At 33.3% G+C, this 25,522-nt stretch overlaps 1 protein-coding gene across 1 annotated transcript in view; it reads right to left on the bottom strand.

Moving 5' to 3' along the window:
* Positions 1-25,522, bottom strand: part of Pcdh11x (protocadherin 11 X-linked) — a 122,957-nt gene that overhangs the window by 16,355 nt on the left and 81,080 nt on the right. Inside the window, exon 3 of the mRNA XM_050122387.1 lies at positions 1,780-4,275. Within this exon, the coding sequence (XP_049978344.1) occupies positions 1,780-4,275 (2,496 nt within the window). The remainder of the gene's footprint in view (positions 1-1,779; positions 4,276-25,522) is intronic.

Below are 25,522 nucleotides of genomic sequence, written 5' to 3'. Positions count from 1 at the left end.
TACTGTATCTATTGGTTTCGTGGGAGCCTAGGCAGTTTCGTGGATGCTCACCTTACTAGACCTGGATGGAGGTGGGTGGTCTCTGGACTTCCCACAGGGCAGGGAACCCTGATTGCTCTTTGGGCTGATGAGGGAGGGGGACTTGAATGGGGGAGGGGGAGGGAAAGGGGAGGCGGCAGTGGGGAAGAGACAGAAATCTTTAATAAATAAATAAATAAATAAATAAATAAATAAATGTAGAGTTCCCTTTGAATGGTTAAATATATGAAAAAACACACTCTGAAGATACTGACCACCTACTACATTTGTCAATGATGTAGTAAAGAATCATGGAACTTATCAGAACTGTAAAAACCAGTCTTATTTCATTCAAAGCATAGCAGGATTCCTACACAATGACTAGGGTTCTATTATCTTTGTAACATTATGGAATGATGGGTCTTTTACAGTAAAAATAGACTTATTGTGAAATTAATATTTTGCATCCAGTGTATTATTAAGAGAAAGGCATTAATATCATTCTTATTTTTAATTGTATATATCCTCAATGATCTTTATTATTCAAACTTTTCCTCAAATTATAATCAGTTATTTTCACTGTTTCTTGAATATGATAGACTTCTTTCAGTCAGTATGAGAAACTTTCAATGAAAAGGAATATATTTTTGGTTTTGTAACCAATATATTAAGTCTGAATAAGTTAAAAATATCTATTAAATGCAGATGAGGTGACTAACTTACTGAATTACACAGTTGAAACAATAAAATCAGCAGTAGTATGACTTTTAGAGAAAAAAAATCAGATAAATTCTATCACTTAACTTTATTAAAGAAATAACTTACTTCATATAATTTCTAGATAAATTTGCATTTTTTCTCCCTGGCATACTAATTTAAAAATCAGTGTATAAACTCTTTTTTTTCAGAAATGTATTGGGCTTTAGATTATTGTGCACAGATTTCTAGGTTCTTAATATGCTCTTATTTCCATTTGTGATCATTAGGCAAAGCAAACATATTCAATTTTACCAAAAGTCAGTATCTTTCAAGAATGTTTCCTGAAAGATTTTGAAATATACAAATATTTAACTGGTAACCCAACTTAAAGATGCTTGCCTATTTCATTTTTTGGCTTAAAAATAAGAATGAACATGCCTCTACTTTCTTAAACAATTTTAAAGCTTTACCATGAGAAAGCAAGTTTGATGACCCAACATAATTTTGAATTCCTAATATAAAAGTAAAACTCTTCATTGCTGAGAGTTAGTGACATAATTTCAAAAGGAAGAGGTGGAGGATATGTTCATATCATTTAACTACCACAGACATCTACATATTAGCCCACATAAAGCTAGAGTTCACAAAACCATTTGTATTGAGAGCTCTTATCACATTTGAAAAAGCTTTCCTATGGAACAAGAAGCCCAGGCTTTTCTGATTCTAGTGGAAAAGATGTTAAAACGGACAGTGCTATAATCATTATTATTCAATTTTATAGTATGTATTCAAGAAATCTACATTATGCTGCCACCTATAGAAAAATTACCCTTATTATAATCATCAGTATATGCCATATTTTTCTAACTTAGCATTCATTTTACTTTGTCTACCAAATTGAAATGAACTCATATTCCTATTTTAATATTATGTGTAATATGATTGATATATTCATATTTATATTGATACTTCCTAGAAATCAATGCAATTTATAATCCTATATCAGGGGGGAAAATGAGAATAGTAAATTAGAAAGATTACTTAGAAACGTAGATTACCTACCGGTCTAGCATGTACCAATACAGGGGTCTTGAAGGTTGTCATTGAATAGCTGCACTCAGAAACACTGTAGGGATCAGAACTGCTGGAAGAGCACTTAGAGATGGGATCGCAGCCTACGAAAGTATTATCAAGAGGCAGTTCCTGGATGATATGGTGCTTTGAGTTCAGGGGCGTTTCAGGTTGGATCTGGAATGCAGGCTGAGGAGAGGCAGATTTGTAGTGTCTAGCCAAATCAGGGCTGTCAGGCTTGAAAGTAGAAGGTGTAGTGCCCCAGTTGTATTTGCCCATGGTTTGCTCTTCAAGTTCAATTGGAAGGTCTAGTGTCACACTGGCTCTATCATTGTCTGCATCTTCTGGCTTTGCTTCTTCAATAGTAACAAAATTAAGAAGCAGGTTCTTAGGGGGATGCTTCTTCTTCTTCTTCTTCTTTTTCTTCGTCATAATCATTTGCCTGTTTTCTGGGTTTGGAGTAACCCACTCAGAATTTTGTTTGTTTTTCTGAGAAGCTTTAAGGTGTGGGGATTGGCGACATCTTACTAGAGCAGTGATGAAAATCACTAAGATGACAGTTATGGTGCCAGCAACAATGGCGACCATTATCTTCACATAGTCAGTTTTTGGAGAGGATGCATTAGTTGTTTCAGTACTTTCAGTCGCAGGTGTGTCGATGCTTTTGCGTACCAGTTCATAAATCAGTGTAGTGTTGGGCACTGACTCATTCACAAACAGATTGACATTTACAATATTGAAGAGAGAATCAGGTTGTCCCAAATCCTTAGCTTTGACTATCACTCTGTGTAAACCAAGATCTGAAACAACACATTTATCTTTCAATGTGATGTTACCTGATATTTGTTCAATCATAAACAGTCCTTTTGTGTTTCCTCCAACAATGCTGTAACGAAGCTCAGCATTTATGCCAGTATCATTGTCAATTGCAACAACCTTGAAGATGACTGTACCAGGATTTGTGGATGGTGGAACCCATTCATAGGAGTAATTGGAAGGAGGGTCAATAAAAATAGGTTTGTTATCATTCACATCAACCACATTTATGGTTACTTTAGCAGTTGAAGAATGTGATACCCTACCACCATCCTCAGCCTTTACATAGAAAGTGTAGGATTCTTGCTTTTCTCTGTCAAATGAAATATTTGGTCGGATGACACCAGTCTGTGGATCAATAGAGAACTGATTATTCGCATCTAAGATGGAGAGAGTAACTGCAGAATTCTCTCCATAATCAGGATCAGTCACAGTGATTAGCCCTACTGTGCCATGTCTTGGAAGGTTCTCAGGGACATAGAAATTGTACTCATCGTGAGTGAAAAGTGGGCTGTTATCATTCTGGTCAAGAACAGTCACAAAGACAGTGGCATTGGACATTAAGGGTGGAATTCCATTGTCCTGTGCAAGAACTGTAAAGTAATATTTTTCCTGTTTTTCTCTATCCAATTTCTTTATTGCAGTCAGGATGCCTGTACGACGATCCAGGTCAAATTCAGGTGGTGCATCAAAACCTAGCAGGTAGTTTATTTCAGCATTACGTCCACTGTCTGCATCTGTTGCACTGACTTTTGTCAACTGTGCACCAGGAGAGTTATTCTCTGGAACAGAAAGGGTTATGAAAGACTGGGTGAAAACTGGAGCATTGTCATTTTCATCTTTTACTTTGATCAGGAGCATGGATGACTGATTCAAAGGAGGTTTGCCAGCATCAGCAGCCAGTAATTTGATAGCATATTCTCTTGTGGACTCAAAGTCAAGAAATGCAGCAGTTTCCAAGAGGAACTGATTACTGAACACTGGCCGTAATCTGAAAGGAACTTCATGATCTGTGAAGCATGTCACTCTACCATTATGTTCAGAATCTTTATCCATGACAGTTATGAGAGCAATTTTCGTGTTAAGTGGAGCATTCTCTGAAAGAAGCACAGTGCCATTGGTTGGATTGACAATGTATCTTATGTCAATTGATGGGGCATTATCATTGATATCTGTAACATTTACCAGAACCATAGCTCTTGCTGGTGTTGATCCACCATCAGTTGCCAAAACCAGTAATTTGTGGCTTGTTGATTCTTCTCTATCCAGTTGTTCTTTGACAGTGATAAGTCCAGTGGTGGTATTAAGGTGAAACAGTCTCTTAGCAATGTTGGAGACTAGATTGCTAAAATAAAAGTGAATTCTGGCATTTTCACCTATATCAGCATCTGTGGCGTGGAGCTGTGTCACTGAAGAACCTACAGGAGAATTCTCTGGTATACTGACTTCAATTTCATTCTCTAAGAAGACTGGACCATTGTCATTTGTATCAGCAACACTTACTTGCAAAATAGCTGTACTGGATCTTTGAGGAAATCCACCATCTTCAACTTTTACTTTCATCACATAGGTATCCTTCTCTTCTCTATCTAACTCCTTCTGAACAATCAGCTGTGGCATCTTGTCTCCTTCTGGTGTTTCAATGACATCAAGACCAAAAATATTTTGCCCCTAGAAAATATGGAATGATAATTTAAATTATATTAATATACAATACCACATATATTGTAAATTATAATTAAAATTATGCTAAAACATGAACTGATAATGATTTCCAATATCTAAGATCCATGGGAATTTAGGAGAGACTCTGAAACAGATACCAAAAAATTTGTTTTGAATTTTAACTTGGCCTATAGTTAACATTGCAACCACAAGCAAGTTATTAATTTTTTTTTAAATACATTTAATACAAAGAATTTTTGATAGTAAATATTCTTATTACATAGATTATTCACATTTCCAGAAGAAATGTAAAGAAGTTTGGAAAAGACTATTCCTGAACTTTCACACGATAATGAAGCTACCACTGATTATCATTTGAAACACATATACTTAAATATGACAACATATATAACATTTTTAAATAAATTAAAGAAAAATGAGCATCCTATTTATATTTTGTTGACTTCTCTTTTTATAGGAAAGAAAATGTTTTTATGTTTTATTTATATTTACTGAGAGATTGGTAAATTATTATTTCTTATAGGTCATATTTTTTGAAAAATGTTTCATACGAATGTGAAATATTAATAAACATAATGTTTATTATTATTAACAAAAATAAAATTATGGGCATGTAATAAGTAATTAACTTTTTATGATGTGATACAAATAGAATTTTAGGAAGGCTTAAATTTTCAATGCTTAAAATTGTAATTTATACACTTTCTTGATTCTCCATTATATTCTGTTAGTTGTAGACATATCAATAGTAACTTTCAAAAGTGGTCATGGAATTTGTCTCTAAGTATAGGGCATATGGTGGTAAGACAATTATTTAACTAATATAATAATAATGTATAAAGTAACTAAAAATCAATGATTGTCAAAGTATTTAAGGCTCATATATACATCAGCAAAATAAGAAACTGATTTTTCTTTTCTTTTCTTTCCTTTTCTTTTCGAGACAGGGTTTCCTGTGAAGTTTTTGAGTCTGTACTAGCACTATCGTTTGTAGACAAGGCTCCGTTGAACTCAAAAGATCCTTCTGTCTCTGCCTCCCAAGTGCTGAGATTAAAGGTGTGTGCCAGCGGACTTACAGATTTTAAATAAAAGTTATGAAGCTGTATTACACGGTAACATTATTTAATGAGAGCAATATAAGGAGAAACCAACATATAATATGGTTTCAAAGAAATATCAAAGTTAATTCATTTCGAATCCAACTTTTCAGTTTATGATTTAAGTATACACTAGTCAAATTATTAAAATTATAATTATCAAGCTTATATATTTCTTCATTTTCTGCATATATATTTAGATTTTAGTTTATCTAAAATTTGAGTTGAGTTGATTTTTCAGAAAGATTAAATGAGATTAAATTTCCAAAACCATAATTACTCTCCTTTTTTTTTAATTTTAAATGAAATTAAAATCATCATAAGAAGAGTTTTTATAGTGCTCAAGATACATATCATACCTATTTATTTCCTGTGTTTTCTTAATGAACGATTTTCAATATAATGGAGCATTTAAATTTAAATTTATTAAATTTGAAGCAATTCAAAATCAGTTTCTATTTTTGTACAAATATGTTAGGCTTTCAACAGCTCCATGTTGTTAATAGCTATTGTGGTAGATTTGTGCAGACAACATATTTACATTGCTTCCATCATATCAAACTCTATGATTCAAAAATGTAACATTTTATATTTAGATTGTTTGTATTTTAAGTATGTGTACATGTATTTGTTTTGGTAGGTGCTATGGAGGCCAGAATCTTCAGATACATCTGAAGTTGGAAGTCCCAGACATGGTTGCTGGGAGTCAAGCATGAGTTCTCAACTTAAGCACTTTTAACTGCTGAGCCATCATTTCAGCCTCTGTAATATTTTGCTGTATAAAACACAATCTGTTACAAACATAATACTATACTCCTCCACAAATATTTTAATATCTATAAATAACTCCCTACCTTCCATGCTTGTAATGTAAATAGATCTCTAAGTAACTTACTTAAGCTTTAACATACTAAGGCAAATAAGCACAGAGTAAAAAAAAATTTATATGCACAATGTGTAAGGATATAACATGCAACACACTTGAACACATCAAATACTTGTTTAAGTGATAAATGTATAAGTTCAAAATGTAGATCTTATTTTCAAACAGGAGGAGAGCTAGTTATTTTCTCAAAGTTATTTTCTTATTTATGTAGACAAATAAATATTCACTATGTGTATACTTATCTATTTTTGCATATAACATTATTAAAATTATATGAAACATTACTCTATAAAATAACTTCTATTTTTAAAAAGAATAAAATAAAATAAAAATGTTAAATATGAATAAAGTTATAAAATATTTTTTTAAACATTTATTTGTAAAGAAATGGTAAATATTTGTAATATATGAACAGGGTATTACTTATGAAATACAAACGCTTATATCTCTCAAACAAATATAGGTGCAACCAAAAGTTGAAACAGAGAAAATGGCATTAAATGAAATATTTAATATTGTGTTAGATTTTGATGCCATAAATTACATTGATTAGAAGTACATAAAATTGTTACTTCTAATTAAGGTCAAGAACTTTTTTTATCGACTTAAAAAATCTCATTTAAAGCAAAATACTTCATTTAATCTGTGAGTTATATTTCCTTTTTGAGTAAGAAAGTAAACTTTGGAGTTGCAAATCCAAGCTGGCAATAAAAAACCTGCTAAAATGATTAAAATGATAAATTTGAGACTCTAATCCTATAGAGAATCCTGTGGAATCAAAGGCATGCATGTGTACAACACCACTTCTTTGCTTACTGGTAGGTAATAAATAACACAGCACTGTCAATATCATAAATCTGGTACAGTTGCCCAGAAAATACACACAATGCCAGTAAGTACTAAAAATAGTTCCAAAGGGATTGGATTCTAAAACAGATTAAATAAAGACATTTACTCTGGAGATGAAGGAAAGGTGGTGGCAAAGACTAAAAATGTCTTCCTCCTCTTTTGCTACTGCAAGATTTTTTTTAAACAGACTTTTAAAAGTTTTTTTCTGCAGGTACTAGTGAAATAGATAAAAATATTAATAACCTACAGTGATATTGCAATTTCAGAAAACAGTAGGGAAATGTACTTAACATTCTCATTTAAAATAGAGGGTGCTATAATGAATTTGCTTTCATTTCACTATAGTTGTCCTTTTTGCTCTATAAATTGTCTAAAACTATAAGAGATAATAAAAACTGTCATTTATATATTCAAATAGCATGTTGCCATTTATACTCAATGTACTATTTCTACAGCTTTTCTTTCACCATTCATTTACAACACTGATAAAAAATGCAACAAAATACATTTAAAACAAAAGAGTTTGAGTTGTTAATCACATATGTGTCAATAATTCTGAAGCCACAAATTACTTCCTATATTACATGTATAGTTAAGGAAATAGAATAATATGTAAGAAATCAAATTCCTATTTAAAAAAATAAAAAAAAGATTTATAGTAATAGTGCTAATGTGGGTGAAGTCACACAGTTCTTAAAATATCCTACATGTTCATTTTATTACCTGCATTTAGCAAATTTTATTATGAACAAAATATTCCCATAATATTCACTATTTTTAGTGTTAGTACAAAGAAATTCTTTTCACTGTACATTTGTTTTAAAGATTTTAACATTAGGAACAGTTTGTAGTTGCTTTTTGGAAATGAATAGACATTTTAAATTTTTATAAAATATTTTTATTAAGTTCTGTCTTTTATGGATATGTACCTCTGCTCAATCCATTAAACAAATAAACATTACATATTATCTATAATATATATCCAAATTGAATGTGTTTCATGTATTAACAACTGCACAATGCTACCCCTGAAATGGTTATTGTTGCCTGACAACAAATTGACAAATCAAACAAATCCATCCATTGGATTACTTTTCATTCATTTTTCTTCATTTTTTTCTTTCTTTTTTTTGTCTATTCTTCACTTAATTGTGGGAATGTAGATGTTTACTTACAGGAAATATGTATACCTAGGCATGTTTTTGTATGTCTTTATATACAGTATTTGGGATACTGAGGCAAGATTGTGAGTTCCAAGTTAACCTGGGCTACACATATTGAGATCCAGGCCAGCACAAAAAAGAAAAACATGGAAATGATCAAATAGAAAACACTATACTTAGTGAGGCAAGCCAGACCCAAAAAGAGGAATATGGGATATACTCACTCATATTTGGTTTCTAGCCATAAACAAAGGACATTGAGCCTATAATTCGTGTTCTTAGAGAAGCTAAATAAGAAGGTGAACCCAAAGAAAAACATATAGGCATCCTCCTGAATATTAACCTTCATCAGGCGATGAAAGGAGACAGAGACAGAAACCCACCAGACAGAAATCTCAAGGTCCAAATCAGGAGCAGAAGGAGAGAGAGCACGAGCAAGGAACTCAGGACCGCGAGGGGTGCACCCACACACTGAGAGAATGGGGATGTTCTATCAGGAACTCACCAAGGCCAGCTGCCCTGGGTCTGAAAAAAGCCCAGGATAAAATCGGTCTAGCTGAACTTAGTGGACAATGGGGACTACTGAGACCTCAAGAACAGTGGCAATGGGTTTTTGATCCTACTGAACGAACTGGCTTTGTGGGAGCCTAGGCAGTTTGGATGTTCACCTTACTAGACCTGGATGGAGGTGGATGGTCCTTGGACTTCCCACAGGGCAGGGAACCCTGATAGCTCTTTGGGCTGACGAGGGAGGGGAACTTGATTAGGGGAGGGGGAGGAAAATGGGAGGCGGTGGCAGGGAAGAGACAGAAATCTTTAATAAATAAATAAACGGGAAAATAAAATAAAATAAAAGTCAGTAACAGAAAATGTAAAAAACAAAAAACAACAACAAAAAAGAAAAGATTCCTGGCTTGTCAGAGACAATTTCTGGTTAAGAAGATCAATACGACAATATTTTCAGAAGAAGGAAAATACTATTGCAAATCTAGGCTTCATCACAATATTTTCTCCCACATGTTTCACGGTTTAGGAGTGTTCCTTCTTTTTATATTTTATTTTCAGAGTTTTCTGATGTTTGTTAGTTTGTTTTCTTTTTAATTGTTTGAAGACAATTCTAATGTGAACCCTTGACTAGTCTTGAAGTAATGTTCATCCTCTTGCCACAACCTTGCGTTCACCCAGCTCTCGAGTGTTTCCACCTTTGCACAATTGAAAAGAGGCTCACCTAATTTCTTTTGCCTCTAAAATGTTCAAAGTACAGCATCTCCCATTCTTACTCCTTCAAAAAAAAAAAAAAAGGAATAGGAAATTTGCTTGGCATGGGAAATTTATTTCTTCTGGGTATGAGTGTGTCTCCTTCTTTAGCAAATTGAAGAGAGACTTTCTCGGGAGTTTTTAAAAGGTCCTTTATCCTGGTGTTTGTGTGCTTTAATCCAGGTCAATGAAAAACTACTCCAATATGATCTACATTTTCTGACTGCTTTAGAGTAATGTCCTCCATAGGATCATGATTTGAATGATTTCTCCATATCAGGTATTGCTCCTTTCGGGGGTGATACTTAACTGGAATAGGTAGGGCAGTAGTGTGAACATTTGAAGTAGATGCTAGATCCTCATTTTGTCCCTGTTTTTTTTTTTTTATCATCATGAACAAGGTCACCTGTCACCTATTACTACTGCCATCATATTCCACTCAAGCTTGAGGAGTCAAGTGTTCACAGCCTAAACCATCTCAGATTATTAGCTTAAACAAGCCCTTCTTTATATAAACTGTTTATGTCAGATATTCTGCCAGATCAATCAGAAATGAAAACCACAAAAGTTTCCTGTCTTCTCAGATAATTTCTGCCTCCAGTATAGTAGATTTTAATGTAATACCATAATATGAAAAGTGCCATTTGTGGTCTAGAAGCATATCTACTGATCATGTTTATAGAATCATCAATGTATTAAATGAACTAGAAGTATTTAATTTTAGCAAACATTATGACACTGATTTTTAGAAGTAATTTATGATTATGATCAATTTGAATTATTGTCAGTGGTAATATAATTATAATTCTATATATTTACTTTTTGTTTAATAAAAAATAAGTTTTATTAATTTTACCATACTCAATAACCTCCAGTAAAATTTTAATAATGTGCCTGTAAATTCTGCAAATTATTAAAAATCAAACTTCAAAAGTGAAGTATATTTTTCCTAAGTAAACATAATCATGATGGTACTAGATTAATAAATGTTTATTTTTAAGCAAATAGTTACATTAGTTGTTTTATAAAATGATATAAATTAACCTGCTTAATTAACATACTAAATCCTCAGAATGATTTTAATTTGCCTAATTCTAGATGTTCACTTTATCACTTTTTAAACATTTTAGCAAGTTTAAATGACTTTTCAAGGTTTGCTATTTTAATATTGACATATCTTGTGAAATTATGAATTCAAACTAGAAATGTAAGCTTCCTAATGAAGAAATAATCCTTCCATTATTAGTTGAACTCTGATAATCTCAACCACATCTATAAAGAAATACACTTATGTATACAATTTTTCATCTAATTTTGGAAAGCAATTTATGAAATGATATTGTATTGATATACCTTCATGTACCAAATAATCTAGAATGTAGAAGTAAATGTTCTATGTAGTTCCTGGTTCAATTTCTTAATGTTCAATGTGCTATGGCGATGTTTTCTTTGAAATGGGGCTTTTCTATCCATTTGTGGGGGGAAAAAAACTATAGTTTTGGCAACAGCCTGAGTTGTTTGGGAATTTTCATGGTCACTTTGGCCAACAACTCAATTAATGCAACCCAATCCAGGTACTAAATGCTTTGGTGACGAGAGGCCATATTTTCCTTAAATGCCCCTTAACTTTAGCTGTCTCTTCCGATAGTCCCCTCCTCAATTCACTTTTCCCTCCACCCCTCCACTTGATCCGATTTTGCTAGCTTCCCGACCTATCCATAACTACGTATTTTATTTCCTTTTCTTAACAAAATTAGCAAAAGGTAGATATGAGGATAATGACATCTTCTCCAACTGTCACCATCATGAGCAGACCAGATGTTGCTGTAGTGATGTTGAAAACATAGCTTACTATTCATAGCAGGAAAATATGTAGAACCATGCAGTGATTACTATGCTCCATGGTAATGCTGCTGATCACACTACTTACATAAGGAGTGTGGATGCCATTAGAGCATTATCTGGGGTTCTACCCATCTTGTAGCTACAAATGCTCTTAGGAGGTACAGAAACCTGCAGCAAATGCGAGATAAACTAAGGTGGGGGCTCCGTAACTCAGTTTCTGTGAAGTTACCAAGTGGAGATATGAGATCTTTTGGTGATGCAGACGTTTTGATTCACTTGTGTTCCTGTTCACAAAAGTGCATTTGACTCATTGATTCACTGAAATAAATAAATAAATAATAGTTTTTATGCCTTAGGATTTAGATTTTTCTAGTCCTAAAAGAATATGTTTTCCAAGTCTAGATCAAAAAATAATAATAATAAGTCAAATAATTCTGGGCAATAAAAGTAATATTTAATACTTATCTCAAGATAGAAGAAACTGATAGTAAACATTCTCTGTCAATATTTCCACCTTCAGTTACAAAGATAAGAAAGTAAAATTTACACATGAAATTAATCTTGGATAATATTTTTCAAACTTTTTCAAAGCTACTATTACTTCTTAGTAATATTTAAAAATAAAAAGACTTGGATTTTGGCTATTGTTCTTAATATGTGATTTCCTTTGGTATAGGGTGTTTAAATAATTTCCTATTATTTATTTTATCATTTATATAAGTATTAACTACTGTGGTATTAATTACTGTCTTTCTGAAGAAAACTTATCATTTGAAAGTTTGTGGAGAGTATTGTAAAGAAAGCCAAATCCTCCATGGAGTTTCAATGTTTTTCTATAAAACTCAAAATATTTTACTATCACAAGAAAAATGGGAAGAAGTGCTAATAAATGTTTCCTTACAGTAAATATTTTGTAAACCTATGAGACATGTTTATTTGCCATAACTTGATAAGAGAATGGGGATAAGATGCAGGAATGAAGTACACAGTGTTTCTAAACTTAATATAGTACAAAGGACATTCTATGTACCAAACAAAAGACAGATACAGAGTTCCAAATATCAATACTGTAAAGGATGACAAACCTTGAATGAACAAAGTAATGACTTCGGACCTCAGAGAAGACTTATTTGTATTCAAAGACAGATTTTACTCTAAATTCTGTACCACTGGATTTGAAATTGTAAGATCTAATGAAGAATTAGAGAAGATCAAGAAAAATATAAGTGGAGAGTAATTTAATTTTTTCATGAGAATTATTGGTACAAATGTCAATCTTTTAAGTAGAGTAAGCAGACTATAACAAAACACGGTTTGTTTAGATTTTCTTATTTTGTGGTTAATAGAAGAACGTTTGGAAAACCTGTAGTCAACAACAACTAGTTTTATAAAAATTTGAATCAGCTTTTATGAGGAGAAACTTTCAACAGATTTTTATACTAGCAAATAATAAAAGCAAACTAATTTTATAAGAAAAGGAAAAAGAATTTCCATTTTATTCATTATTGGAGAAATTCATCCTGTATTCACTTTGCTTCATGTATGTGTAGGAATGGGTGCGTTGCCGGTTTCAGACAACAACTTTTGAAAGGTAGTCACTTTTTTCTTGCCAACATGTGGTCTAGGAATCAGACTTGGGTCATAAGGCTTGACAGCAAATGTGCTTACCCAGTAACCTTTTCAATGTCATCCAAACTAATTATTTTATCCAAGTAATTTATTTGTGTATAAAAGAAAGCACCACTTAAAAGTCCAAAAACATGGTACCTGAACAGTATGGTGTGGTAGCTTTTATGCACATGTAAAATATAATACTGAATTCAAATGAATTTGATTAGTTTATTAGACAGCACTACTTTAAAACTAGAAAAAAATGATTCAGTGTACAGCTATCTGGATTTCAACTGAATTTTTACAATGTAAAGTGATTCATATTATCATACCAGTTCTAATTCAGGGAAATATTAATCAGATGAAAAAATAATTGAAAACATAAGAAAGTGTGTATGCATAGAGAATATTTTCTTAGCATACATGATCAAATATATAACACATTAATTTTATATTTTGTACAGTTAAATATAATATTAGTTTTATTTATTTTGTTTTTATTTCATTTGTTTAGACAAGGTAATACTCTGTAGTTCAAATATTTCAGGGGCTTGCAGCAGTCTCCTAAATAAACCTCTTAAGTGTTTGAATTATAAATGTGTGCTATCACAACTGACTAATATTATTTTGTAACAAAAAGTAGTAAATACATATAAAAGTGAAAAACTTACAAAAAACTTAATAATTTAAATATATCAGTTTTTAGATAATTTCTCTAGCTAATATTTTAATTTTTCAGATCATACATAAACTGTAGAACAACTTATAGAAACAGTCAGTACAGTGTGCTTACGAAAATGTGGAAATTTTTCCTGCCCTCTCAATATGTCTAATTAACATTTTCAGAAATAATACTCATCTACTGTACAATACAAGAAAGACAGTTGCAAGTCAGCAGAATTTTTACCATTTTGAAATGTATAAAGGTGATATAGTCCATTCTTTACCTATTATAGCAATAATTCTCTTATTTATTCCTTACTTTACTAAATAGCTGTCAAAAATGTCAAAAGATGTGACAAGTCTTGGTGGCTAAGGATTATAAAATATGTTGAGAGTATAAAGTTCATAAGGAAATTCATTTTAAATTGTTACTGAGTTGGGGCTTTTCTATTTCTCATGATCCTCTATTGATAAAGCTTAGCCATATAACATTATAAATACACTTTCTTTTATGATTAGTAAATAGTAGATATCTTAATTTAGAAGAGGGGAAATATAATTTTTCATCATAATAGTAAAATACACACACACACATATATATATGTATATATATAAAGTAACGTCTTGAATAGCCTATTATCAAAATGAAGTTCTAAGTCATAATGTTTAAAAAAATTGTAATGATATTAAATGTTTAAATGATAATCATTTGGAAATGTGAAAATGTTATTTAACATATAAGATTCTTATAGTAATTTAAAGTATTAAATGTGATAAAAGCAAAATGGTATTTCTACTTTACCAATGGGACTCAATGCAGCAGTTAAAACTGTAGCTAAGTGCACTCTCTTATTACTAATTAAATATCAAAAAGTTATAAACAGTTGCAAGAAAAAATGTTTTAACAAATGTGTGTAATATGATCAAGTATATTTCAAAGAATATTCAGCTGTACGTATGTAAGTTGCTTAAATATTCATTTCTATATAATTGTCTTGTTAGACTGAAATTTTTGACTCCATTCAAAGTCCAAGTAGAAAATCTATTCAATGGTTACTACTACTCAAATGTGAAATTATTAAAATAAATAATTTAAGTAAAATGGTTACTACTGTTCTAACTAAACATACTTTTATTTCTTTTGACCTAAACTCTTAAACAAAGGAATTCTATACCTTATAAAAGTTGTTCTTTATATAATAAAAACCAAGAAAATGGTATTGTAGCACTTATTTGAATTAAACAAGAAATTCTAATGAAGATTTATGCTTACCTAACTGTATGAATTATTCGGGTCTTAAAAAAATGCTTTCTAGATTTTTTGACCATTATAACAAAAGAAATTTTTATAGGAATATTTATATAAATTTGTTGAAGTTAAGAATTTCTAGTAAGTATTTAAATTGTTTAAAAAGGAAGAGAGATGTGTTTCATTGATATATGATTATTTGCTATTCAATTATGATGTATTTTACTATGTTTAAAATGATGAATGGCAAGTCTTGTGCTAAATAACTCTCACATGCATATTTGCATGTACAATAAAATCCATATAAAACAACAGCATTAATATGACAGATTGACAGGTCTTGTTTTGCTTGCTATATACTAATTTAATGCAATTACCATTTCTCAACAAAATGACAATTATTGAATATATATTTTAAAATGTAGCAAGATTTATGAAGACTGAGTTAGTAAATTTTTAGAATATACTTATATTTTTAAGTAATGCCAGATACCTTCTGTGATAAAAGTGCAGATTGTAATTTGGGAAATTGCTGAGAGAAAGAAGAACAATAAAAAATATGAATCTAAGTACCCTGAAAATAAGTGAAATTTTAGCCATTGTGTTATCCAAGGTAATTTAACACTTTCCCACATTTTGTACTTAAATTGATTTTATTATCAACAGTTATCTAGATTTGGGGTAATTGGTATTAACTATATTATGTAAACATGTACTTGTAATAAATTCAATTATTTCTATTCGGACTATATTAAAGCACTCAAAATGTCGTTAAGTATTAAGGTGAATGTGAAATAACTGTCCTTGAAATGTATTTACAAAATCATTTGATCACTTCAACTTGTGAATAATGTCTAAAAAAAGACATTAGCGAGATTGTGCATTTGTGACTAATATAAAATTCTGTATCATAACTGATTCAATGAGTTAAAACTTACACAACAATTTTGGGGAGCAAATTAAAACTTGTTACATTGACATTTATCATTATTGAATTAAGCCTCATCTCTGGTGAGTTATTGCTGTTGTGACAAATATCACAACCAAAAGCAACTTAGAGGAGGAAAGTGTTTACATGACTCATAGATTATTGTCCATCATCAAGAAAAGAAAACCACAGCATGAACCTGAAGGCCGGAAACGAAGCAGAGACCACAGAAGATTGCTGTTTATTAGCTTACTCTTTGTGGCTGTCTCAGACTTAGCTAGCTTTCTTTTGACTTTTCCTGATGTTTCTAAGTTTCTAGCAATTTGACAAAAACTAATGAACACATATATGTAAAACAGTCACTCAAAGAGTTTCATGTTTTTTTTTTTTTTTGTCTCAAAACTTTACATTTGAGATTTGTTATGGATTAGGGATAGATAAGAATAACATACCATGTAAATTATTCACTATATAATTGGAGAATAAATAAAATTTCATTATCCCACAGTGTAACTATATTGTTAAATACCAATATTTATCAATAAATCTTGCCTATTAAATAAATATTTTGAAAGACAGATTTCAAAGAATTAAAGAGAGCAGAGCAACAATTTTAATGATATACTTATCATGCACACAAATTTCAATAGTTTTCCACATGAGGGCTTTATATGTCCAAAAATTCTGTTTATAATGGTTACATGCTTGATCTTAAACAAACACAATTGAGGGTTTAGAGAAATGCTTCCTTCATGTTAAAATTTATGGAAAGCTTTTGAAGAAAACAGATTGAGAGAAACATGAATTCCTAAAGCATACAAATGGATATACTGCTTTAGTTAATGCAGAAACCAGCTAACAATGTTCCAAGAAAGGAATGCATGTTTTGTCAGCAATGATGACATTTTTACTTTTTCAGTTCCAAAAGGACTTCTACTAGAAGATACACCCATGCTACTACTATGTCTCCTAAAATATTAAAAATGACATTGTGTCCATTTCTACATCCACTTGAAAAGGCTCCCCATAGAAATTTCAATTTAAATAAACAGTGTGTTTGGTGGTGTGGTATGGCTATTTGTAGTTGTTGCCATAGCAATAACTTTCTTCATGCTGAATTGAAATATTTAAATGTTTCTAGAAAAACATAATATAAAAAACATTTAATTATACAGAGAAAAAGCAGGGTAAGATCACCGGAGAATGAAATAATGAACTTTAGAGACTTATTTTTTTACTCAACTACCTTTACTAGCCTTTCTTCATTTTACATGCATTTATTAGTAAAAAGAGTTGCATATCTGGGAGTTAATGGAATATTTATTAGAATTTAAATAAGCAGGATTTTGCTTTCCATATTTTGATATCTACATTCACTCTCATATTTATTAACTAAATCATTCAATAACTTAAAGCATTACATTTAAATGAAAGTAATCTATAAAGTTCTACAGTTCTTAAATTATTCATAAACCATTAAACTTTTTTCTAAAATTTGTCTATCCTGAAGTGATTTAGAAGACCACTTTGTTCTACTGCTAATCATTTATTTTACTGTTTTCATTATTGACAGCAAAGCCATTATTGCTCTGTTGTATGCAGGATTCAGGACATTTCCTGTGTTTCCATTGCCAGACTGATTAAGGCTCCTTCTAAATATACTATCATCCTTAAAGGACATGGTGGTCCCCTCATAAACCAAGAAGAAATGCTAGCATAATGTAGGACTGATAATATTAAATCTTGAAAAAACAATGTGCATAATGTTTTCCTTATAGAATAACCAGAAATATAAAACACAACCATGTCATTACATACTGCTCCTACAGTATCCACTATTTAAAGGTAATCATGACTGGACTTATAAGGAAAGAAATAGGAAAACAAAAACAAAACAGTTCTCCTGGTGACAAAAGAAAAGACAAGAGAGAAAATATGATTTTTTTTAAAAAGGCATATTATTGAGATGGAAATAAAGCAATCCCAGATGGTAGAAGCAGTCAATATAGGAAAAGTATTCATATTAACAACATCATAGTCATATGGAGGGGCAGGAGAAGGTACAGACAAATGAAGATAAGTGGACATCTCATTCAAGAGTTAAGTTAAAAAAAAAGGTAAATGGAAGATTTTTTTTATATTGAAATAGTTCCAAAAGTAAATGTGGAGCCACTGTCATTGATTGCAAAAGAAAACAATGCTGTCATATTTTTCTCTATACACACACATAAAATATGTATGACAAAGTAAATTAAGTTTACACAGTACTCTTTTCAAAGAATATAAAGCATCCAATCTCAAAAAATGTTAGCAATGGCTAATCTTAAACTATTGATTAAAAACTATTATTTAGAGAATGTTTTTCTTCAAAACATTCAGAAAATTTGTAATAATTTCATTATTTTATTAATTACTATATGATCATCACTCTTGTTAAGTAAATTTATTTTACTTTTCTTTAGTATGTGGGAGAATAATTGGAGGTTCAGATATTGAATTACTGATTAATACTGGCACAGAAATTGCCATTGTCATAAAAATTGTATTTATTTCTTAGCTCCAATTTTTTTTACAAAACTGTCAATAAAATATTACTATCATAATTATGAAACTAGTAATTACTAAAAATACTTGGTACAGATCTTAGAACATTAAAGTAGATTTGGAATTTTTAAGTATTTTGTGATTCTGATTATTTCAAACAAGTCCATGACTGTATTAGTAGCTCAAAAGAAAATGCTCATTCATGACAATAAATGCCTTCCTGTTTATCATTTATATAGTATAATAGTCTCTATAATGTCCATTGTTAAGCTCCATGAAGATAGTGTTTTCAAACCTACATTTTTCTCTCAAAACTTTGAACTAGATGACCATTAAATTAATTGAATTTCAATCACTGAAATTGTACTAAGATACATATGGTTATTTACTCCAATAGTAAGAAATAATACGTACTCTTTACAATTTTTCATAGATTTTACTGATCTATACATTTTTCTTTGCTCCCCTCCCTACTTCTTCCTTCCCCTTCAACCCTCCTCCATGGTTCCCAAGCTCCCAATTTACTAAGGAGATCTTGTCTTTTACTACTTGCCATGTGGATTACATTTTTTAAAATTACACTCATTTGTAGTGGTTAAATAAAAGAATGTGAAGTCTTATTGGTAGTACTCTTCAAATAATCCTATTGTGGTAGGTATTCACTCAATTAGAGACCTTGGGCTATCTAAACCTATGAAAGTGGTGCTTCTTGTATGCCAGGGTGACCCCTATAAAGGAAAGAGTGGGACAGTTGCTATCTCTTTCTCTTTCATGTGATGGTTGGAGATCGGACTCTTGGTTCCATTCAACCACAGGAATAACAGAAGAACACAGCGGTTATTTACTTTGTTGCATATCAGTGAGTGTATTCTAATTAATCCTGAATATACCCTTAATCAAATTTATTGTAGATTTGTCTACATCCTAGTGAAAGCCAACAGAGTCCTAGTCTGATAACTTCTTCCCAGGGTTTGGTCAGGTTGCCTCAACATAGCAAAAGGGATTTTAGGAAAGCTTTAATCTGAGAGAAAAGAATCACCTGCTTGCAGTTCCAGTCATGTCTCTATTGTTTTGCTTCAATTTTAACTTTCTTGCCCTTAGTGTAATTTCTTAGCTTTAATTCTGTCTCAATTTTAATTCTAAATCCAGTTCTCTGTTACAAATCTCTCTGCAATTCATTCTAGCTCTAATTACTCTATCTTTTTTCTTGTTTTTTCTTCTTCATGTTCCTACATTCTTTATCATTCTACATTCTCTACTCTTTCAATCTTAATTTTCCCAATATTATTTCTTCTGCTGTTACAAATTATCAGGCATATATGTTAGTAATAAAAATACTACAAAGAAAATTCTTTGAATATGCAACAAAACTTATCAGCTAGTTTGTGGCTAACCTCAGCTGCAGCTATAGGGAGGCTCTGGTCATCTTTAAAGGGAAGCTACAGGTAACAAAGGGAGAAAACGAAACCACTGAGAGATCTAAAGAAATTGTAAAGAACACATGCATTATTTTACATTTCTTAAGTGTGATAAATAGTATTTGGACATTGTTAGTCAATGCGTAGCCTTTTAGTTATCAGTTGAATCTCAGTACCTAAACAAAAACAGTTACTCTACAGCATCAAAGGATGATACAAAGAGTTAATTGCTAATATGAATCAGAGCAGGGAGCTGCCTGTGAAGGAGGCTTAGGACAACATAGGTGCTATTTATCTATTTAAGGACTATGATATAATAAGGACAGACACCCAAAATACTGCCTTCATTTGTCATAAATCTTTGAATGACATGGATCTAGCAATACTTCTCTGTGGAAGTTCTTCCTGTCTTCACTCCACAAGGACTTCTACCTAGCCAAATCATACTGTCATGGAGTTAAGTATATAGAGCAAGTTTCCAAGTTCTTCTTCTTCTTCTTCTTCTTCTTCTTCTTCTTCTTCTTCTTCTTCTTCTTCTTCTTCTTCTTCTTTTTTGTTGCAGTGTGGAAAAAAAAAGTTTGACTTTCTTATTGTATTGACCAGAATTACACAGTTTGGTGAAAAATTATTTTTACTAACATAACAGAGGAAAACAGTGCTTGACAAATGAGGAATAAGAGTCCTAAAGCTGGGTTATGAAGGGAGTGTGTTGTCACTCAAGAGAACATACAGTTAGAGACAGCCAGCTATTCAAAAAGTAGTATTTATCATGGGCTGTGCCTACGTGAATTTAACCTTCATCAGATGTGTTAATCTCTGCGCCTTCCAAATGTCAGCTGATCTTCTGTGTAACCTTGCTTGATAATTAAGGTTTAAATGGAATCTCAAATACAAGGTTATATTAGATAAAGAAAATCACTGTTTACATTACTATATTTAATGAAACCAAAATTATACTTATTTCTAAAGTCTTGCCATCATATAAATGCATACTACATAATACTTTTTATAGGTAATCTATAAATATAGAAATCTGTACATGCAACAATTAAAACATCATACCATTATACAATTTTCCTATGTATTAAAGACAAGAAATAGTTTGCTTAAGATTGCTCACATGTATTTATGTGTAATGTTGCACAATAAATGAAAAATATTTAAATATCTATGTTGTATCATTTTAGTTGCTATAGTGTGTGGGTACATGTGTCCATTTTGCCAAAATATGTGAGAACATGTATTCTATTTTGATACACTTAGCTCTCTATTAAGGATGATTTAACATTTCTAAATAAAGTGTATTGTAACATTTTCAAAGACTAAGACTGAAAAAGATGTATATTCTACATGCAAAAGAACAGTGAATATTGAACATTGCAATAATATTTAAGTAAATTAGGCTCTATGTTATTAGACCAAATTGAAGTCCATGTTGGTCTTCTATGGTTGCATCTACTTGTACCTGGAAACTAAAAGACACTTCCAAAAGAAAATATATTGAAATCTAATTTATACTTAAAGCAGATAAATTTATCAATTATGCTAGGATGCTGTTTTGTTATATATTTTTGAAATGGTTTCATGAAGCAGAAGATTAATAAGTGAAAAATAATGGTATTAATTTAGTATTTGTGTATGGGCATGGACACATGTGTGTGTGTGTGTGTGTGTGTGTGTGTGTGTGTGTGTGTGCGTGCGTGCTTGTGAGTGTAGGTATTTGCATGCAATTGATGGGGAAACTCTGTCAACCAATCACAGCCAATTGGGGTTTGGCGACCTGGATCCCAGGAGGAAAAACTGGGAGATCCAAGTATGTTCTCTCTCTGCGTGGTGCCCACTGGACCGATTATAGGTCGGACCTTCCACTCTTAAAGTGTGAGTTTCCCCTCTTTAACCGTTAAAGTATAACTTATTCCTGAGCTAGCCTGGTTATTAATCTTATGAACCTAATTCTTTATTACACTTGGTGCCCTGTACGTGGGGCTTTTAGAGCCTCTTGCAGTGCTGGCCAGCTGTGTTCGGGCAGAGTTCACTTGGGCCAAGTGGGTTTCTACAAGCTGCTGCTTCTCACTAGCTGATTCATTCTCCAAAGCATTAACCATATCTTGGAAATGCTGAATGAGGTTTTTAGCTTGAAGCTCTGTCTCTTCCCATTCCTTCTTTACCCAGTCCATTTGATTGCGATGCCATATTTCCAACTGTTCCTTAGCCTTCTGAGGTCTCAAAATGCACATCAACATCATTGGTTGGCAGCGGAGGTGGGGGAACTTTTAACATCGTGACCAATCTCTTTGTCTGAAAGAGTGCCATCATGGCTGGGCTCAGTTGGGTTCTCCTCAGTGTAGTCATCTCCTTTAAAAGAGTCATAGTAGTAATCACTGTCTTCCACCACTGCCCCTTCCTCCTCAACCTCATATTCCTTGTCCACAGCTGCTTCTGTAAAGTTCTCCAAATCTGCTTCAGTAGGAAATTCACTTTTATCAAGATGCAATGATCCATGTGTGAAAGTCTAAGGACAACATCAGGTGTCAATCTTTAAATTCCACTTAATTTTGGATAGTTGTTGTGGGAGGTCCTTCTGCCCCTCCAACCAATAGCTGCTGAGATACCAGCCCATTGGGGCGTGGTTTCTCTCCCTTTAAAAAAACGGCTACTTCCTCCGTTCGCTCTCTTCACTTCCTGCTCCAACGGAGACTAGACTCCCTTCCTGGTTGTGCAGATGGCTGTTGTCTGGGATGGGGATCTGTAAGTTTTTTCCCCTTTAAATAAATAACACCCTATTAATCATAACTCTAAACTGGTGTGGCATTGTTCATGACTTACGCCTTCATCTGGCGCCCAAACGTTTGGCTTTTAGGACCTCTCCTTCCCCCCCCGCTCTGCTGCCGGCAGCGAGTTCGGCTTGGCACGAGCCCTCCCTTCCTCAGCCGCGGCCTGTGCCTTGCAGTGGCTGTGTGGCCTGTGCCTTGCAGCAGCCTTGTACCCTGTGCCTTGTGCATGGAGCCAGCAGTTTAATATAAATTATCACGCACTGGCTTTTCTTGCTGCAGTTCTTTATATTTTTTTAGACACCTCAGATTGACTTCAAGTCCCCACGCACCCTATTGTCTGCCTCCCCATGTGGATTTAAACTCCACAGGCCCGCTTAGTCTCTGCCTGCGTGGTTTACTCTTTTCTGAGTCGTTTTTAAATCTCCCTTGCAAGTACAGCTCTTAAGTGGTGCGAACCAGAGCACACGGTTGCCGGTTGCGGAAGCTGCACCTCCTCAGGGTGACTCTGTCACGTGGAGGCATACATGGCTTCCGGGTTACTCTTCTCTACCCCTGGATTCTGGGTTTATGGTTCCCTGTACACTGTTTTTTTGTTTAGTTTGTGAATTAGGCCCCAGTGCCGAGTCCCAGATACACTCGGCCTTCAGGCCCATAATATCCAGAGAGGCCAGCGGGGCGGTGTCCCAGCACTCAGGAGGCAGAGGCAGGCAGATCTCTGTGAGATCGAGGCCAGCCAGGCAGTGGTGGTGCATGCCTTTAATCCCAGAACTCGCCTTTAATCCCAGAACTTGGTAAACAAAGACAGGCGGATTTATGTGAGTTCGAGGCCAGCCAGTTCTACAAGAGCTAGTTCCAGAACAGGCACCAAAACCAGAGGTCACCAACTGGCAGGAACCATTCGTTGCAGGCAGACCCTCAAACAGGAACCCATTTTCGTTGTGACTTGGCAACAGCGCCACCTGCTGGATAGTAGGTAATATAGCAGTTTTTGTTTCCAACATGAATTTAACTGTTTGGGCTACCAATACAATGGGTCTTATCATGCAAGGTTTATATGACTATGCGGATAAGTTAATTTACTGGCTATTAGGTTTTAGTATTCTTTTGCATATTCTATCATTTAGGAAGAATATGGCACTCCCAAGAGCCATACTATCATTACTAGAAACTCATGCACGTAGGGAGATTCAGGGTTCAAAAGAGGCAATAATAAAGACAATAATAAAAAGACTTGAAATGATTGAAGAAATTATTGGAGCTGGTGAACAGAGGCACAAGGATAAGGCACAAGGACAGGATCCAATGCCAACACCAGCTATTAGAACTGGCTTACCCAAGGTTTTTGCTACATACCCTATACTTAATTCTGACAAAGTGTCAACTTCTAAAGGCTCAATGGTAGTCAGAGAAGCTAGATGGACTCCAATAGCAATGAATGATTTAAAAGAAATTAAGCAGTCTATTGTTAATTTTGGTTTGCACAATGATTATGTAAATGAAATGATAAGGACTTGGGCTTCTAATGCTAGAGCTATCTCCTATGTTTTCCATCAGTTAGTGTCTGCAGTTTTAGATAAGGGACCTTCCTTGATGTTTGGAATTTATTTCAGAGAAGAATCCAAACATATGGAACAGCAAGGAAGAGCAAAAGTTGTCGAGGTTTCCCAAGATCAAATTCTTGGTGCAGGAGAATATGCTGATCCACAGGTCCAAGCTCTTTATGACGACGAAGTACTGTGTCTATGTCACCAAGCAGCTTTAAATGCTTGGAATAGGATACAAGATCCAGCAAAAAGGGTTGAATCATAAATAGAATTAGGCAGGGACTGAGAGAACCCTTTATTGACTTTTTGCAAAGATTAATTAAGGCTCTGGACATAGGGGTAACAGACCCAGAATCTAGACTAATACTTCTTGAATCTCTAGCTTTTGAGAATGCAAACATAGAATGCAAAAAGATAATTGGGCCTTTAAAGTCTAGATCAGCACCTATGGATGAATGGATTCAGCATACGATGAATGTTGAGACGTTTAGCTATAATGATGAATCTTGGGTAGGAGAAGCGCTTTCCATAGCGATGAGGAGATATCAAACTGCCAGGTGTTTTAATTATAGTAAATTAGGACATCTGAAAAGGGATTGCATGCACAGAATTTCTAGGAATAATATCTCCTCTGGGAATGACAAAAATAGGAGACCTAGGCATTCAGGTATATGTAGGCGATGCGGTAAAGGTCGACACTGGTCCAACGAATGCAGGTCAACAACAGACAAACAAGGCAACCCGATACCATTGGGAAACTCCTTGAGGGGCCTCTCACAGGCCCCCAAGCCAACAGTGGCCCAATCATTCCCAGTCACAGTAGAGAACGTGCCTCATCAAGAAAATTAAAAGCTCCAATTTCTGCTGTAAAAAGTAATACTGGTCTAAATCATGAATTATGCGTGGAGAATGAGTCAAAAAACCCAGTAGGACAGAGTAAATGTATATTTCGGCAGACTTCTATTAACTATCAAAGACCAAAGCTAAGAGTCTATATAAATGACACTTTTATTGAAGGCTTATTAGACACCGGTGTGGATGTATCATTACTCCAGAATCTTGGCATCCGAATTGGCCTCTTCAAGAGGTAGATGTTCAGTTTCTGGGAATTGGAACCCTATCTCGTGTAAAACAAAGCACAAGATGGGTTGAATGCATAGGGCCCGAAGGGCAAATAGGAAGACTAAGGCCATATATAGCCAATATTGCCATAAATTTATGGGGCCGTGACCTACTACAGCAATGGAATACCCAGATTAACATTCCGGTAGTTCCAGGAACTCATAATTCTAGGAAAGATATGATGAGGTATTATGGAAAAAGGTCACCAGCCATTCAGGCTGTACAAGAACATATAGCAAATACCAAACCTTTAGAGGTACCAACAGCCCTACCTTTAAAATG

Source organism: Alexandromys fortis, unplaced genomic scaffold (assembly GCF_014885135.2).
Source record: "Alexandromys fortis isolate MF-2015 unplaced genomic scaffold, M_Fortis_MF-2015_v1.1 scaffold_187, whole genome shotgun sequence".
Classification (NCBI taxonomy): domain Eukaryota; kingdom Metazoa; phylum Chordata; class Mammalia; order Rodentia; family Cricetidae; genus Alexandromys; species Alexandromys fortis.
Note: the sequence above shows the minus strand (reverse complement) of the source record. Positions and strands in the feature narration are given on the sequence as shown.